The sequence below is a fragment of the Salvelinus alpinus genome, chromosome 22, assembly GCF_045679555.1.
Source record: "Salvelinus alpinus chromosome 22, SLU_Salpinus.1, whole genome shotgun sequence".
In the NCBI taxonomy this organism is placed as follows: Eukaryota; Metazoa; Chordata; class Actinopteri; order Salmoniformes; family Salmonidae; genus Salvelinus; species Salvelinus alpinus.
This window is the reverse complement of record NC_092107.1, coordinates 47,469,033-47,484,948: the sequence shown is the minus strand read 5'-3', so window position 1 is coordinate 47,484,948 and position 15,916 is coordinate 47,469,033. Positions and strand designations below refer to the sequence as shown.

General features: G+C 46.4%; 1 protein-coding gene across 1 annotated transcript in view; it reads right to left on the bottom strand.

Annotated features, from left to right (window-relative positions):
* Positions 1 to 15,916, bottom strand: part of LOC139549568 (small G protein signaling modulator 2-like) — a 94,797-nt gene that overhangs the window by 38,472 nt on the left and 40,409 nt on the right. Inside the window, exons 4-10 of the mRNA XM_071360201.1 lie at positions 14,032 to 14,205; positions 13,667 to 13,734; positions 12,767 to 12,915; positions 10,784 to 10,918; positions 4,607 to 4,731; positions 1,980 to 2,047; positions 1,135 to 1,292 (exon numbers count right to left, since the gene is read on the bottom strand). Of these exons, the coding sequence (XP_071216302.1) occupies positions 1,135 to 1,292; positions 1,980 to 2,047; positions 4,607 to 4,731; positions 10,784 to 10,918; positions 12,767 to 12,915; positions 13,667 to 13,734; positions 14,032 to 14,205 (877 nt within the window). The remainder of the gene's footprint in view (positions 1 to 1,134; positions 1,293 to 1,979; positions 2,048 to 4,606; positions 4,732 to 10,783; positions 10,919 to 12,766; positions 12,916 to 13,666; positions 13,735 to 14,031; positions 14,206 to 15,916) is intronic.

Here is a 15,916-nt window from a genome sequence, read left to right as displayed (position 1 = left end):
TGATGTCTCTCTTGCTACAGGTGATTCTCTGATCCACCTCTACGCAGACGACACCATTCTGTATACATCTGGCCCTTCTTTGGACACTGTGCTAACAAACATACCCTCGTAAAACTGACTATCTTACCAATCCTTGACTTCGGCGATGTCATTTACAAAATAGCCTCCAACACTCTACTTAGCAAACTGGATGTAGTCTATCACAGTGCCATCCGTTTTATCACCAAAGCCCCATATACTACCCACCACTGCGACCTGTATGCTCTCGTTGGCTGGCCCTCGCTTCATACTCGTCGCCAAACCCACTGGCTCCAGGTCATCTACAAGTCTTTGTTAGGTAAAGCCCCACCTTATCTCAGCTCACTGGTCACCATAGCAGCACCCACCCGTAGCAGGCGCTCCAGCAGGTATATCTCACTGGTCATCCCCAAAGCCAATTCTTCCTTTGGTTGCCTTTCCTTCCAGTTCTCTGCTGCCAATGACTGGAATGAATTGCAAAAATCACTGAAGATGGAAACTCATATCTCCATCTCTAACTTTAAGCACCAGCTGTCAGAGCAGCTTACTGATCACTGTACGTGTACACAGCCAATCTGTACATAGCCCACCCAACTACCTCATCCTCATATTATTACTTAGCCTCTTGCTCTTTTGCACCCTAGTATCTCTACTTGCACATCATCATCTGCACATCTATCACTCCAGTATTAATGCTAAATTGTAATTATTTTAGCCTCTATGGCCTATTTATTGCCTACCTCCCTACCCTTCTACATTTGCACACACTGTATATAGATTTTTCTATTGTGTTATTGACTGTACGTTTGTTTATGTGTAACTCTGTGTTGTTGTTTTTGACACACAGCTTTGCTTTATCTTGGCCAGGTCGCAGTTGTAAATGAGAACTTGTTCTCAACTGGCCAACCTGGTTAAATAAAGGTGTAATAAAAATAAATAAAAGTCGTTCCTTTACCTTTCTGTGACCAGAGTGGTGTAAAATCTGTTCTGGGGTCAGGTCTTAGTAACACACACTTACTACTCTCTTTATATAGTATTGTACTAGATCTGTCTGAGGCCAGTTTTTAATAGCAATCACCTATATAGTATTAGATCTGTTCTGAGACCAGGTCTTACCTTGCCTCTCTGGCTCCAGAGTGGAGGCTCCAGCTGACCACGGGGCAGCAGGCCCGTCTCCAGGCAGGACAGGAAGGCCAGGAGATGGCCGCCGGGGGGGAAGTGGAGGGGGGGGTGCTGGATACCATCCTGATTAACCAGCACCAACGTCCCACCAGCTGGGGGGGAGAAAGAGAGGTAGATATGAAAAGAAAGGGTGTGAAAAGAGAGAGAGAAATTGAGAGGAGCAGTATAAAGGAGTCACCAAGATAAATGAGGAAACTTGAGCAGCTATATCCTCCATCCTCCTGCCCTCCGCCCCTCCTGCCCTCCTGCTCTTCAACCACACCTGTTAAACCCTCCTTGACGTTATACCCACGAACAAGAAATGAACACTTAATCAAAACCAATGATCGATAGCTTAACGGGACACGGTCATAAAGCACACAGCCTCCCATTGCTGCATACCATATAGCACCATATTCTCTATGGGCCCTGGCCAAATAGCAGGCTATTCCCTATGGGCCCTGGTCTAAAGTAGTGCACTACTTTGGACCAGGGTCTATAGGGTAGTAGTGCACTACTTTAGACCAGGGCCACGCTCACTAACCCTATAGACCCTGGTCCAAAGTAGTACACTATAAAGGGGGTAGGGTGCCATAGGGGACACCTCCCAGGTGTCATGGTGGAATGGGTTCCCTGGTATTATTGGAGAAGGTAAAGGCCATCCAGTTTCTCCGTAACACCGGGGTTGATGGAAAAATAATGAGGTAGACTGTAATAGTGTGTTGTGTGTGTGTGTGTGTGTGTGTGTGTGTGTGTGTGTGTGTGTGTGTGTGTGTGTGTGTGTGTGTGTGTAGACTCACGTCGCTGGTGACAGTGAATGCACACGATCTGTCGTAAAGGCACGGTCAGCGCATAGTCCCAATAGATACTGAGAGAGAGAGACGGAGAGAGAGAGAGAGAGACAGAGAGAGAGAGAGAGAGACAGAGAGAGAGAGAGAGAGAGAGAGAGAGAGACAGAGAGAGAAAGAGACAGAGAGAGAGAGAGAGAGAGAGAGAGAGAGAGAGAGAGATATGAGTGAGTGAGTGAGTTAAATTATTGTGCCATTTTATGAAAAGGCCAACTAATCAATCAATACATTTGGACATGGGTTAGAGCTTCCTCCAGGGTGTATTGGTGGGGTGTTGGGGATATTAGGGGGTTGAGGGGGGGTGACAGGTTATACACAATGATGTATATACAGCAAGCATATGAATATGGTCGTGATCCCAATGGTACCCTGGATACCCTTTATAGTGCACTACTTTGGAGGGCTCTGGTCAAAAGTAGTGCACTACATAGGGAATAGAGTGCGATTTGGGACTGGATCACAGTCCCCCAGGGTTAATATGTAGTAGAATGAGAATTCTCCTGCAGGACATTTTTTTCACATTTGTACTTGTTTGTGTGTACAGTTGTTTATGTCCGGTTGGAGCCACTTAGTCTAGCTCTCCTCACCTGAGGGGATATCGATCTTGATCAGCCAATCAGCTGGTGCCCTCTCGCCCCACACTCTGAACATGAGCTGATCATGCACTCTCTGATTGGCTAAGAACTTCTAGCTGGTTCTACACTAGCTGGCCAGGCCCGATGCATGCTTCTTGCATCCCTAAAAATAGGACTCAGTCGTGACTGCTGTTGCCTTCCAGCGCAGATCAGAGGTGGGTTTACGTCGGTCAAAGTGTGTCGTTGTAATTGTTGTTATGGCTGAGATATGAGTGTGTCGTGGTAATTGTTGTTATGGCTGAGATATGAGTGTGTCGTGGTAATTGTTGTTATGGCTGAGATATGAGTGTGTCGTGGTAATTGTTGTTATGGCTGAGATATGAGTGTGTCGTGGTAATTGTTGTTATGGCTGAGATATGAGTGTGTCGTGGTAATTGTTGTTATGGCTGAGATATGAGTGTGTCGTGGTAATTGTTGTTATGGCTGAGATATGAGTGTGTGTGTTTACTGCTACTGTTAGTAGTAGTTTATATTACTATTCCCTGTAATAGTATTACTGAGTTTATTATGTTACAATGTACACTACCGTTCAAAAGTTTGGGGTCACTTAGAAATGTCCTTGTTTTTGAAAGAAAAGCACATTTTTTTATCCATTAAAATAACATCAAATTGATCAGAAATACAGTGAAGAGGCGACTCCGGGATGCTGGCCTTCTAGGCAGAGTTGCAAAGAAGAAGACATATCTCAGACTGGCCAATAAAAAGAAAAGATTACAATGGGCAAAAGAACACAGACACTGGACAGAGGAACTCTGCCTAGAAGGCCAGCATCCCGGAGTCGCCTCTTCACTGTTGACGTTGAGACTGGTGTTTTGTGGGTACTATTTAATGAAGCTGCCAGTTGAGGACTTGTGAGGCGTCTGTTTCTCAAACTAGACACTCTAATGTACTTGTCCTCTTGCTCAGTTGTACACCGGGGCCTCCCACTCCTCTGTCTAATCTGGTTAGAGCCAGTTTGCGCTGTTCTGTGAAGGGAGTAGTACACAGCGTTGTACGAGATCTTCAGTTTATTTGCAATTTCTCACATGGAATAGCCTTCATTTCTCAGAACAAGAATAGACTGACGAGTTTCAGATGAAAGTTCTTTGTTTCTGGCCATTTTGAGCCTGTAATCAAACCCACAAATACTGATGCTCCATATACTCAACTAGTCTAAAGAAGGCCAGTTTTATTGCTTTTTTAATCAGGACAACAGTTTTCAGCTGTGCTAATATAATTGCAAAATGTTTTCTAATGATCAATTAGCTTTTTTTAAATTATAAACTTGTATTAGCTAACACAACGTGCCATTGGAACACAGGAGTGATGGTTGCTGATAATGGGCCTCTGTACGCCTATGTAGATATTCCATTAAAAAATCTTCCGTTTCCAGCTACAATAGTCATTTACAACATTAACAATGTCTACCCTTTATTTCTGATCAATTTGATGTTATTTTAATGGACAACAAATTAGCTTTTCTTTCAAAAACAAAGACATTTCTAAGTGACCCCAAACTTTTGAACGGTAGTGTGTATTTGTTAACATTTATACAGTCCCTTTTGTTCTATTCATCATTCTCTCTCTCTAGCTATTGTTGTCACTACACCACCACATTCCTCTATATCCCATGGTTTACAGTCTGATATACCATGGCTGTCAGCCAATCATCATTCAGGGCTCCAACCACCCAGTTTATATTACTCTTTATCCATGTTATTAGATGTATAGTTATCATGTCGTAATTTCTCGCATTCTCTCTTTCTCTGTACTTTGCAGACCATTTCCATGATAAATACTCCTGTTATCTGGCAATAAAGCCCTCTGTGTGGTAACTCTTGTCCGGTTGCCTTAACTCTCTGACCCGGGGAAAGGTGTTCAGTGGGTCAAATAGGAGGGTATGTCCATCACAATATGTTTCTACATACAGTACTTCCTGTTTATGTCCCGCAGGCCTGTACCTACCTCTTCTCCAGGTCACAGTCTCCCAGGGTGCCGTTGATGAGCTGGTTAGGGGTCCACTTCAGGGTGAGGTTATCCCCTGCCTGGTGAAGGGACAGGTACCCCCGTAACACCTCCATTTCTTTCTTCTATATGGGAGGGGGGGGGGGGGGGCAAAGAGCTTTATTTTCATGTCATCTGACCATAACCGGTATCCCAAGAGCCAATGAAAATAGAGCTCTTGTTGTTGATGAACAGAAGCGTAGGTAGAAAAGTACCTCATACCTACGGTAGAATATGGTGGTGGATCTGTGATGTTATGGGGCTATTTACTTTCTATTGGTCCTAGGGACCTTGTTAAGGTCAATGGCAGTAACAGGACATTTTAGCCCAAAACCTGGTTGCCTCTGCCAGAAGGCTGACACATGGGCCTCACGTGGATTTTCCAGCAATACAACTAACCCCAAGCACTAATCAAAATCTATAAAGAAATGGTTAATTGACCACAAAACATTTTGTAATTGCCACCTCAGTCTCCGGACTTGAACTCCCATTGAAAGCCTGTGGTTTGAATTGAAGAGGACAGTTGATAAGAACAAGATGAAGGATATCAAGGATCTGGAAAGATTCTGTATGGAGGAATGGTCTAAGATCCCTCTCAATGTGTTCTCCAATCTCATTGTTTTTGTTGAAAAAGGCTCAGGGGCTGGACAGGAGAGGGGGCTGGAGAGTTGAAAACAGGAGAGGGGCTGGAGAGTTGAAAACAGGAGAGGGGCTGGAGAGTTGAAAACAGGAGAGGGGGCTGGAGAGTTGAAAACAGGAGAGGGGGCTGGAGTGTTGAAAACAGGAGAGGGGCTGGAGAGTTGAAAACAGGAGACGGGGCTGGAGTGTTGAAAACAGGAGAGGGGGCTGGAGTGTTGAAAACAGGAGAGGGGGCTGGAGTGTTGAAAACAGGAGAGGGGCTGGAGAGTTGAAAACAGGAGAGGGGCTGGAGAGTTGAAAACAGGAGACGGGGCTGGAGTGTTGAAAACAGGAGAGGGGGCTGGAGTGTTGAAAACAGGAGAGGGGCTGGAGAGTTGAAAACAGGAGACGGGGCTGGAGTGTTGAAAACAGGAGAGGGGCTGGAGAGTTGAAAACAGGAGAGGGGCTGGAGAGTTGAAAACAGGAGAGGGGGCTGGAGAGTTGAAAACAGGAGAGGGGGCTGGAGAGTTGAAAACAGGAGAGGGGGCTGGAGAGTTGAAAACAGGAGTGGGGCTGGAGAGTTGAAAACAGGAGAGGGGGCTGGAGTATTGAAAACAGGAGAGGGGGCTGGAGTGTTGAAAACAGGAGAGGGGGCTGGAGAGTTGAAAACAGGAGAGGGGCTGGAGAGTTGAAAACAGGAGAGGGGGCTGGAGAGTTGAAAACAGGAGAGGGGCTGGAGAGTTGAAAACAGGAGAGGGGCTGGAGAGTTGAAAACAGGAGAGGGGCTGGAGAGTTGAAAACAGGAGAGGGGGCTGGAGAGTTGAAAACAGGAGAGGGGCTGGAGAGTTGAAAACAGGAGAGGGGGCTGGAGTATTGAAAACAGGAGAGGGGGCTGGAGAGTTGAAAACAGGAGAGGGGCTGGAGAGTTGAAAACAGGAGAGGGGCTGGAGAGTTGAAAACAGGAGAGGGGGCTGGAGAGTTGAAAACAGGAGAGGGGGCTGGAGAGTTGAAAACAGGAGAGGGGCTGGAGAGTTGAAAACAGGAGAGGGGGCTGGAGAGTTGAAAACAGGAGTGGGGCTGGAGAGTTGAAAACAGGAGAGGGGGCTGGAGAGTTGAAAACAGGAGAGGGGGCTGGAGTATTGAAAACAGGAGAGGGGGCTGGAGAGTTGAAAACAGGAGAGGGGGCTGGAGTGTTGAAAACAGGAGAGGGGGCTGGAGAGTTGAAAACAGGAGAGGGGCTGGAGAGTTGAAAACAGGAGAGGGGGCTGGAGAGTTGAAAACAGGAGAGGGGCTGGAGAGTTGAAAACAGGAGAGGGGCTGGAGAGTTGAAAACAGGAGAGGGGCTGGAGAGTTGAAAACAGGAGAGGGGGCTGGAGAGTTGAAAACAGGAGAGGGGCTGGAGAGTTGAAAACAGGAGAGGGGGCTGGAGTATTGAAAACAGGAGAGGGGGCTGGAGAGTTGAAAACAGGAGAGGGGCTGGAGAGTTGAAAACAGGAGAGGGGCTGGAGAGTTGAAAACAGGAGAGGGGCTGGAGAGTTGAAAACAGGAGAGGGGCTGGAGAGTTGAAAACAGGAGAGGGGGCTGGAGAGTTGAAAACAGGAGAGGGGCTGGAGAGTTGAAAACAGGAGAGGGGGCTGGAGTATTGAAAACAGGAGAGGGGGCTGGAGAGTTAAAAACAGGAGAGGGGCTGGAGAGTTGAAAACAGGAGAGGGGCTGGAGAGTTGAAAACAGGAGAGGGGGCTGGAGAGTTGAAAACAGGAGAGGGGCTGGAGAGTTGAAAACAGGAGAGGGGGCTGGAGAGTTGAAAACAGGAGAGGGGCTGGAGAGTTGAAAACAGGAGTGGGGCTGGAGAGTTGAAAACAGGAGAGGGGGCTGGAGAGTTGAAAACAGGAGAGGGGGCTGGAGTATTGAAAACAGGAGAGGGGGCTGGAGAGTTGAAAACAGGAGAGGGGGCTGGAGTGTTGAAAACAGGAGAGGGGGCTGGAGTGTTGAAAACAGGAGAGGGGGCTGGAGTATTGAAAACAGGAGAGGGGGCTGGAGTATGGAAAACAGGAGAGGGGGCTGGAGTGTTGAAAACAGGAGAGGGGGCTGGAGTATTGAAAACAGGAGAGGGGGCTGGAGTATTGAAAACAGGAGAGGGGGCTGGAGTATTGAAAACAGGAGAGGGGGCTGGAGTATTGAAAACAGGAGAGGGGGCTGGAGTGTTGAAAACGGGAGAGGGGGCTGGAGTATTGAAAACAGGAGAGGGGGCTGGAGTGTTGAAAACAGGAGAGGGGGCTGGAGTATTATCTGTTCTCTATATCATCTATCATTGTCTGCTCTCTATATCATTTGTTAACTGTTCAGCAGTCTTATAGCTTGGGGGTAGAAGCTTGTTCAGGAGCCTTTTGGCCCCAGACTTGGCTCTCCGGTACCGCTTGCCATGCGGTAGCAGAGTAAACAGTTTATGGTTTGGATGGTTGGGGTCTTTGACAATTTTCCGGGCCTTCCTCTGACACCGCTTGGTACAGAGGTCCTGGATTGCAGGGAGCTCGGCCCCAGTGATGTACTGAGCGGTCTGCACCACCCTCCCTCTGTAGCGACTTGCGGTCGGAAGCCAAGCAGTTGCCATACCAAGCGGTGATGCAGCCAGTCAAGATGCTCTCGATGGTGCAGCTGTAGAACTTTTTGAGGATCTAAGGGCCCATGCAAAACCTTTTCAGCCTCCCGAGGGGAAAGAAGGTGTTTTTGTGCATTCTTCACGACTGTGTTGGTGTGTGTGGACCAGACAAACAGACTGGATCATTAAGGGAAGCAGACAAACAGACTGGATCGTTAAGGGAAGCAAACAGACTGGATCATTAAGGGGAGCAGACAAACAGACTGGATCATTAAGGGGAGCAGATAAACAGACTGGATGGTTAAGGGAAGCAGACAAACAGACTGGATGGTTAAGGGAAGCAGACAAACAGACTGGATCGTTAAGGGAAGCAAACAGACTGGATCATTAAGGGGAGCAGACAAACAGACTGGATCATTAAGGGGAGCAGACAAACAGACTGGATCATTAAGGGGATCAGACAGACAGACTGGATCATTAAGGGAAGCAGACAAACAGACTGGATCATTAAGGGAAGCAGACAAACAGACTGGATCATTAAGGGAAGCAGACAGACTGGATCGTTAAGGGGAGCAGACAGACTGGATCGTTAAGGGGAGCAGACAGACTGGATCGTTAAAGGGAGCAGACAAACAGACTGGATCATTAAGGGGATCAGACAGAGTGGATCGTTAAGGGGAGCAGACAAACAGACTGGATCATTAAGGGAAGCAAACAAACCGACTGGATTGTTAAGGGAAGCAGACAAACGGACTGGATCGTTAAGGGGATCAGACACACAGACTGGATCGTTAAGGGAAGAAGACAAACAGACTGGATCGTTAAGGGGAGCAGACAAACAGACTGGATCATTAAGGGGATCAGACAGACTGGATCATTAAGGGAAGCAGACAAACAGACTGGATCGTTAAGGGGAGCAGACAGACTGGATCATTAAGGGGATCAGACAGACTGGATCATTAAGGGGAGCAGACAGACTGGATCCTTAAGGGAAGCAGACAAACAGACTGGATCGTTAAGGGGAGCAGACAGACTGGATCATTAAGGGGATCAGACAGACTGGATCATTAAGGGGAGCAGACATACTGGATCATTAAGGGGATCAGACAGACTGGATCATTAAGGGGAGCAGACAGACTGGATCATTAAGGGAAGCAGACAGACTGGATCATTAAGGGAAGCAGACAGACTGGATCATTAAGGGGAGCAGACAGACTGTATCATTAAGGGGAGCAGACAGACTGGATCATTAAGGGGATCAGACAGACTGGATCATTAAGGGGAGCAGACAAACAGACTGGATCATTAAGGGGATCAGACAGACTGGATCATTAAGGGGAGCAGACAGACTGGATCATTAAGGGGAGCAGACAGACTGGATCGTTAAGGGGATCAGACAGACTGGATCATTAAGGGGAGCAGACAGACTGGATCATTAAGGGGATCAGACAGACTGGATCATTAAGGGGAGCAGACAGACTGGATCATTAAGGGGAGCAGACAGACTGGATCATTAAGGGGAGCAGACAGACTGGATCATTAAGGGGATCAGACAGACTGGATCATTAAGGGGAGCAGACAGACTGGATCATTAAGGGGAGCAGACAGACTGGATCATTAAGGGGAGCAGACAGACTGGATCATTAAGGGGATCAGACAGACTGGATCATTAAGGGGAGCAGACAGACTGGATCATTAAGGGGAGCAGACAGACTGGATCATTAAGGGGAACAGACAGACTGGATCATTAAGGGGAGCAGACAGACTGGATCATTAAGGGGAGCAGACAGAGTGGGTCATTAAGGGGATCAGACAGACTGGATCATTAAGGGGAGCAGACAGACTGGATCATTAAGGGGATCAGACAGACTGGATCATTAAGGGGAGCAGACAGACTGGATCATTAAGGGGAGCAGACCGACTGGATCATTAAGGGGAGCAGACAGACTGGATCATTAAGGGGAGCAGACAGACTGGATCATTAAGGGGAGCAGACAGACTGGATCATTAAGGGGAGCAGACAGACTGGATCATTAAGGGGAGCAGACAGACTGGATCATTAAGGGGAGCAGACAGACTGGATCATTAAGGGGAGCAGACAGACTGGATCATTAAGGGGAGCAGACAGACTGGATCATTAAGGGGAGCAGACAGACTGGATCATTAAGGGGAGCAGACAGACTGGATCATTAAGGGGAGCAGACAGACAGACTGGATTATATAGGAAGCAACTTTCTCAGGGTTTATTTTCTAACTACCCCAAAGCCTTATTGACCATCCCTGAGTTCAATTAATTAATCAATCAAATGTATTTTATAAAAGCCCTTTTTACATCAGCAGCTGTCACAAAGTGCTTTACAGACACCCAGCCTAAAACCACAAAGTGCTTTACAGACACCCAGCCTAAAACCACAAACAGCAAGCAAAGCAGAAGCAAAAGCACAGTGGCTAGGAAAAACTCCCAGGAACCTAGGAAGAAACCTAGAGAGGAACCAGGCTCTGGGGGGGTTTGAACTCCCTAGAAGGCAAGAACCTAGGAAGAAACCTAGAGAGGAACCAGGCTCTGAGGGGGTTTGAACTCCCTAGAAGGCAGAAACCTAAGAAGAAACCTAGAGAGGAACCAGGCTCTGAGGGGGTTTGAACTCCCTAGAAGGCAAGAACCTAGGAAGAAACCTAGAGAGGAACCAGGCTCTGAGGGGGTTTGAACTCCCTAGAAGGCAAGAACCTAGGAAGAAACCTAGAGAGGAACCAGGCTCTGAGGGGGTTTGAACTCCCTAGAAGGCAAGAACCTAGGAAGAAACCTAGAGAGGAAGCCGGTTCAGAAAGGTGGCTGATCCTCTTCTTGGCTGTACGAGAATATTTCTACAGTACTACAATAATACTACTACATGTTACAGTATTAAAACTCTGTGTAGTCTTACCGGTTGGACCAGGACGTTGTTTTTGCCGTAGAGCAGGTGAGTACGGGAGTTCTGATGAAGAGATTCCACGTATTCCCGCGCAGACGCCGCAAACTTATCCTCGGACATGCTGACACTGGACTGTCTCTTCTGGATCTGGGAAACAGGCCAGGAGAAAGGTCTATGTTATTGAGTATTGAAACAGGCCAGGGGAAAGGTCTATGTTATTGAGTATTGAAACAGGCCAGGAGAAAGGTCTATGTTATTGAGTATTGAAACAGGCCAGGAGAAAGGTCAATGTTATTGAGTATTGAAACAGGCCAGGAGAAAGGTCTATGTTATTGAGTATTGAAACAGGCCAGGGGAAAGGTCTATGTTATTGAGTAGTGAAACAGGCCAGGAGAAAGGTCTACGTTATTGAGTATTGAAACAGGCCAGGACAAAGGTCTATGTTATTGAGTATTGAAACAGACCAGGGGAAAGGTCTATGTTATTGAGTATTGAAACAGGCCAGGAGAAAGGTCTACGTTATTGAGTATTGAAACAGGCCAGGGGAAAGGTCTATGTTATTGAGTAGTGAAACAGGCCAGGAGAAAGGTCTATGTTATTGAGTATTGAAACAGGCCAGGAGAAAGGTCTATGTTATTGAGTATTGAAACAGGCCAGGGGAAAGGTCTATGTTATTGAGTATAGAAACAGGCCAGGAGAAGGGTCTATGTTATTGAGTATTGATTGTGTAAGGACGTGACTCAGATCCTGACTGATTATCCCTCCATTTTTTTTATTTTTTTATTTAACCATTATTTAACCAGGCAAGTCAATTAACAACTAATTAATATTTACAATGACGGCCTAGCAAGAGGCTAAAGGCTTACTGCACGGACGGGGGATAAAACACACATCACGAGAAAAGAGACACCACAACACTACATAGAGACCTAAGACAACACAACATGGCAACAACGCATGACAACACAGCATGGTAGCAACACATGACAACACAGCATGGTAGCAACACAACATGGCAACAACACAACATGGCAGCAACACAACATGGCAACAACACAACATGGCAACAACACAACATGGCAACAACACAACAACACAACATGGCAGCAACACAACATGGCAACAACACAACATGGCAACAACACAAACATAGCACAAAAATTGTTAGGCACAAAGGACAAAACGGCAGATAAAACACATCACGCGAAGCAGCCACAAGTGTCAGTAAAAGAGTGTCCATGATTGTCTTTGAATGTAGAGATGGAGATAAAAATGCTCCAGTTTGACTGTTTGTTGCATCTATTGTTTTTTGCATCTTGTTTTTTTATTGCATCTTGTTTTTTTTGCATCTTGTTTTTTATTGCATCTTGTTTTTTTTTTGCATCTTGGTTGTTTTTTTGCATCTTGGTTGTTTTTTTGCATCTTGTTTTTTTTGCATCTTGTTATTTGCAGTTGCTAACTGCTGTGAACTGAAAAGAGGAGCAACCCAGGCAACTGTGTGCTTTGGGATCCTTTAACAGAATGTGACTGGCACCCTTTGGGCCCTGGTCAAAAGTAGTGCACTATATAGGGAATAGGGTGCCATTAGGGACGCAGTACATGCGACCATGATTGAAACTGACTGGGTCCTTTACCCATTGGGGATTTGAACCAATAACATTGTAGTTACTTAGCCCTATTGTCTAACTACAAGGGTCTGTGCCCTTCTGAGACACTACTCCCAGGACTCCTTGGAAAACAATTGTTACTAAGTGAACTATCCTTGCTAAATACAGTTGAAGTCAGAAGTTTACATACATCTCAGCGAAATACATTTAAAGTCAGTTTTTTCACAATTCCTGACACTTAATCCTAGTAAAAAATTCCCTGTTTTAGGTCAGTTAAGATCACCACTTTATTTTAAGAATGTAAAATGTCAGAATAATAGTAGAGAGAATGATTTATTTCAGCTTTTATTTCTTTCATCACATTCCCAGTGGACCCAGTGTCTCTCACCCCCAGAGCGGGCCTCCTGCTGGGGGAAGCGTCCTGGCCCCGGTGGGCCCCGTGGATCCGGTGGCGCTGGACCAACTCGTTGGCCGACGGGTCCGTCCAGAAGTGGTCGGACGTCTTCAGCTTAGTGTACTCCAGAGCACAGGGACCCACTGGAGGAGGGAGGGGGGAGAGAGGGGAGAGGGAGGGGGGGAGAGGAGAGAGGGAGGGGGGGAGAGAGGAGAGAGGGAGGGAGGGGAGAGGGAGGGAGGGGAGAGAGGGAGGGGGGGAGAGAGGAGAGAGGGAGGGGGGGAGAGAGGAGAGAGGGAGGGGGAAGAGAGGGAGGGGGGATAGAAAGAAGGGATAAAATAGGGTGAGAATGAGGGAGGGAGAGAGAGTAAATATAAGCAAAAAGAGTATCTACTGTATGTAGCATTATAACAGTCCGTAGGGACATTATAACAATGAAATGTAGCATTATATCAGTCCATAGAGACGTTATAACAACCCAATGTAGCATTATAACAGGCCGTAAAGACATTATAACTACCCAATGTAGCATTATATCAGTCCGTAGACACATAACAACCCAATGTAGCACTATAACAGTCCGTAGAGACATTATAACAACCCAATGTAGCATTATAACAGCTGTCCATAGAGACATTACAACAACCCAATGTAGCATTATAACAGCCCGTAGGGACATTATAACAATGCAATGTAGCATTATATCAGTCCGTAAAAACATTATAACAACCCAATGTAGCATTATAACAGTCCGTGGGGACATTATAACAATGGAATGTAGCATTATTACAGTCCGTAGAGACATTATAACAACCCAATGTAGCATTATAACAGTCCACAGGGGTGTTATAACAACCCAATGTAGCATTATAACAGCTCTTAGGGCCAACTTACCCAGTAGACATGCCAGGATGGGTCCAAACACTGAGTCATGCATCAGAGCCTCCCTCTCATAGTACTTACTGTAGAGACAACACACACACACACACACACACACACACACACACACACACACACACACACACACACACACACACACACACAATGTAGAGAAACAACAAAAGAGCATCGAGTCAATGAAAACCAACACTCAAATGACTCCATTCGGCCTCATGCGAGACAAAGGAGGGAATGAAATTAGAGAGTAGTGTGAAGAACAAAAGATAATTAAATTGACTGGAACAGACATTGACAAGATCTTGCTCTTTGCATACAGTGCAGTGTAAGTTAATGTAGAAGTTGTTGCCATTTTCTTTTACCTGGAGTTATCCACGATGTACTGTACGACCTTGTCCAGGACCTTCTCGAAGAGGGCGGTGCGTACCCAGATGTGCTTGATGGCCTGAGCGGAGAGGGGCTGGGGGGCGCGACCTGAGGACGACGACCCCTGCCTCTTCAGGGGCTCCGGACCCACACTCTGGGTCCTCTGGGTTCTAGGGGTGAAGGGCAAAGGTCAGTGAGTAAACAGGGTTAGGGTTCGAGGTCAGGGTTCGAGGTCAGGGTTCGGGGTTTGGGTTTGAGTTAAGGCTAGAGTTCGAGGTAGGGGTTAGGGTTCGAGGTAGGGGTTAGGGTTCGGTGTTAGGGTTCGGGGTCAGGGTTCGGGGTCAGGGTTCGGGGTCAGGTTTCGGGGTCAGGGTTTGGGGTCAGGCAGATGATCTCAGGTAAGACTGGTGTTGCTGTAGGTTGGGATTCCAGAAATCCCGGTTGAAAGATTAAAGGAATTAGGAGGGAATAAGCAGGAAATCAGGAAATCAGGAAATCCTCCAAAGAATTGTTGCAACCCTACTGTAGAGTAGACTGTATGCTATCTCTGAGCTGACTAATTGTCTTGTTATGTGTCTTCCTCTTGGTTTTGTAGAGTAAACGACAGTATGTATGCACTTGACTCCATTTAAAAGGGGTAGGATAGGTATAATGGCTATGGTACGGTCTCCATCTTGTCACCTATACAGTACATAACGGGTAGGGCGAGAGGCTGTGGGTTGATTTGGGTACTCTACAGAAAGACACCTGTTTAATAGGTGAAGTTGTAGTTGTCACCAGGAGGTGGCAGCATACCACACAGTCAAGAGGTCCGCTTGGGATTCAATGGGAGATTCTTAATTGGTTTTACTAAGGGACAGCTGTACATTTACTGGGGGGGCTGGTCCAAAAACGTTTTTGCTTTAGTGTTGTTTGTGTGATTTTTTTTTGCACATTTGTGGCCTGCTGGAGTTCATTTTGCAGGGCTCTGGCAGTGCTCCTCCTTGCACAAAGGCGGAGGTAGCGGTCCTGCTGCTGGGTTGTTGCCCTCCTACGGCCTCCTCCACGTCTCCTGATGTACTGGCCTGTCTCCTGGTAGCGCCTCCATGCTCTGGACACTACGCTGACAGACACAACAAACCTTCTTGCCACAGCTCGCATTGATGTGCCATCCTGGATGAGCTGCACTACCTGAGCCACTTGTGTGGGTTGTAGACTCCGTCTCATGCTACCACTAGAGTGAAAGCACCGCCAGCATTCAAAAGTGACCAAAACATCAGCCAGGAACCATAGGAACTGAGAAGTGGTCTGTGGTCACCACCTGCAGAACCACTCCTTTATTGGGGGTGTCTTGCTAATTGCCTATAATTTCCACCTTTTGTCTATTCCATTTGCACAACAGCATGTGAAATGTATTGTCAATCAGTGTTGCTTCCTAAGTGGACAGTTTGATTTCACAGAAGTGTGATTGACTTGGAGTTACATTGTGTTGTTTAAGTGTTCCCTTTATTTTTTTGAGTAGTGTATTTAACCCATTTTGAATTCAGGCTGTAACACAACAAAATGTGGAATAAGTCAAGGGGTATGAATACTTTCTGAAGGCATTTTTACTCCTGAAGTTATATAGGAGTTTGACAGCTTTTCATTTTTTCACTCATCTGAAAACATTTCGAAAAAAACGTAATTCTCTTTTACATTATGGGGTATTATTTAAAATCTCAATTTTGAATTCAGGCTGTAACACAACAAAATGTGGGGGGGAAAAAAACATTATTTTTACCAGGTGGAAGGCTGTGCAAATTGTTTGACTTCTCCGTCCTCTCTTTCTTTTGAAAAAGGTCAAAGATAATCGAGGAGAGGCGAAAAGGGGAAACGTGGAAACAAATGCGCTTGTACGAAATG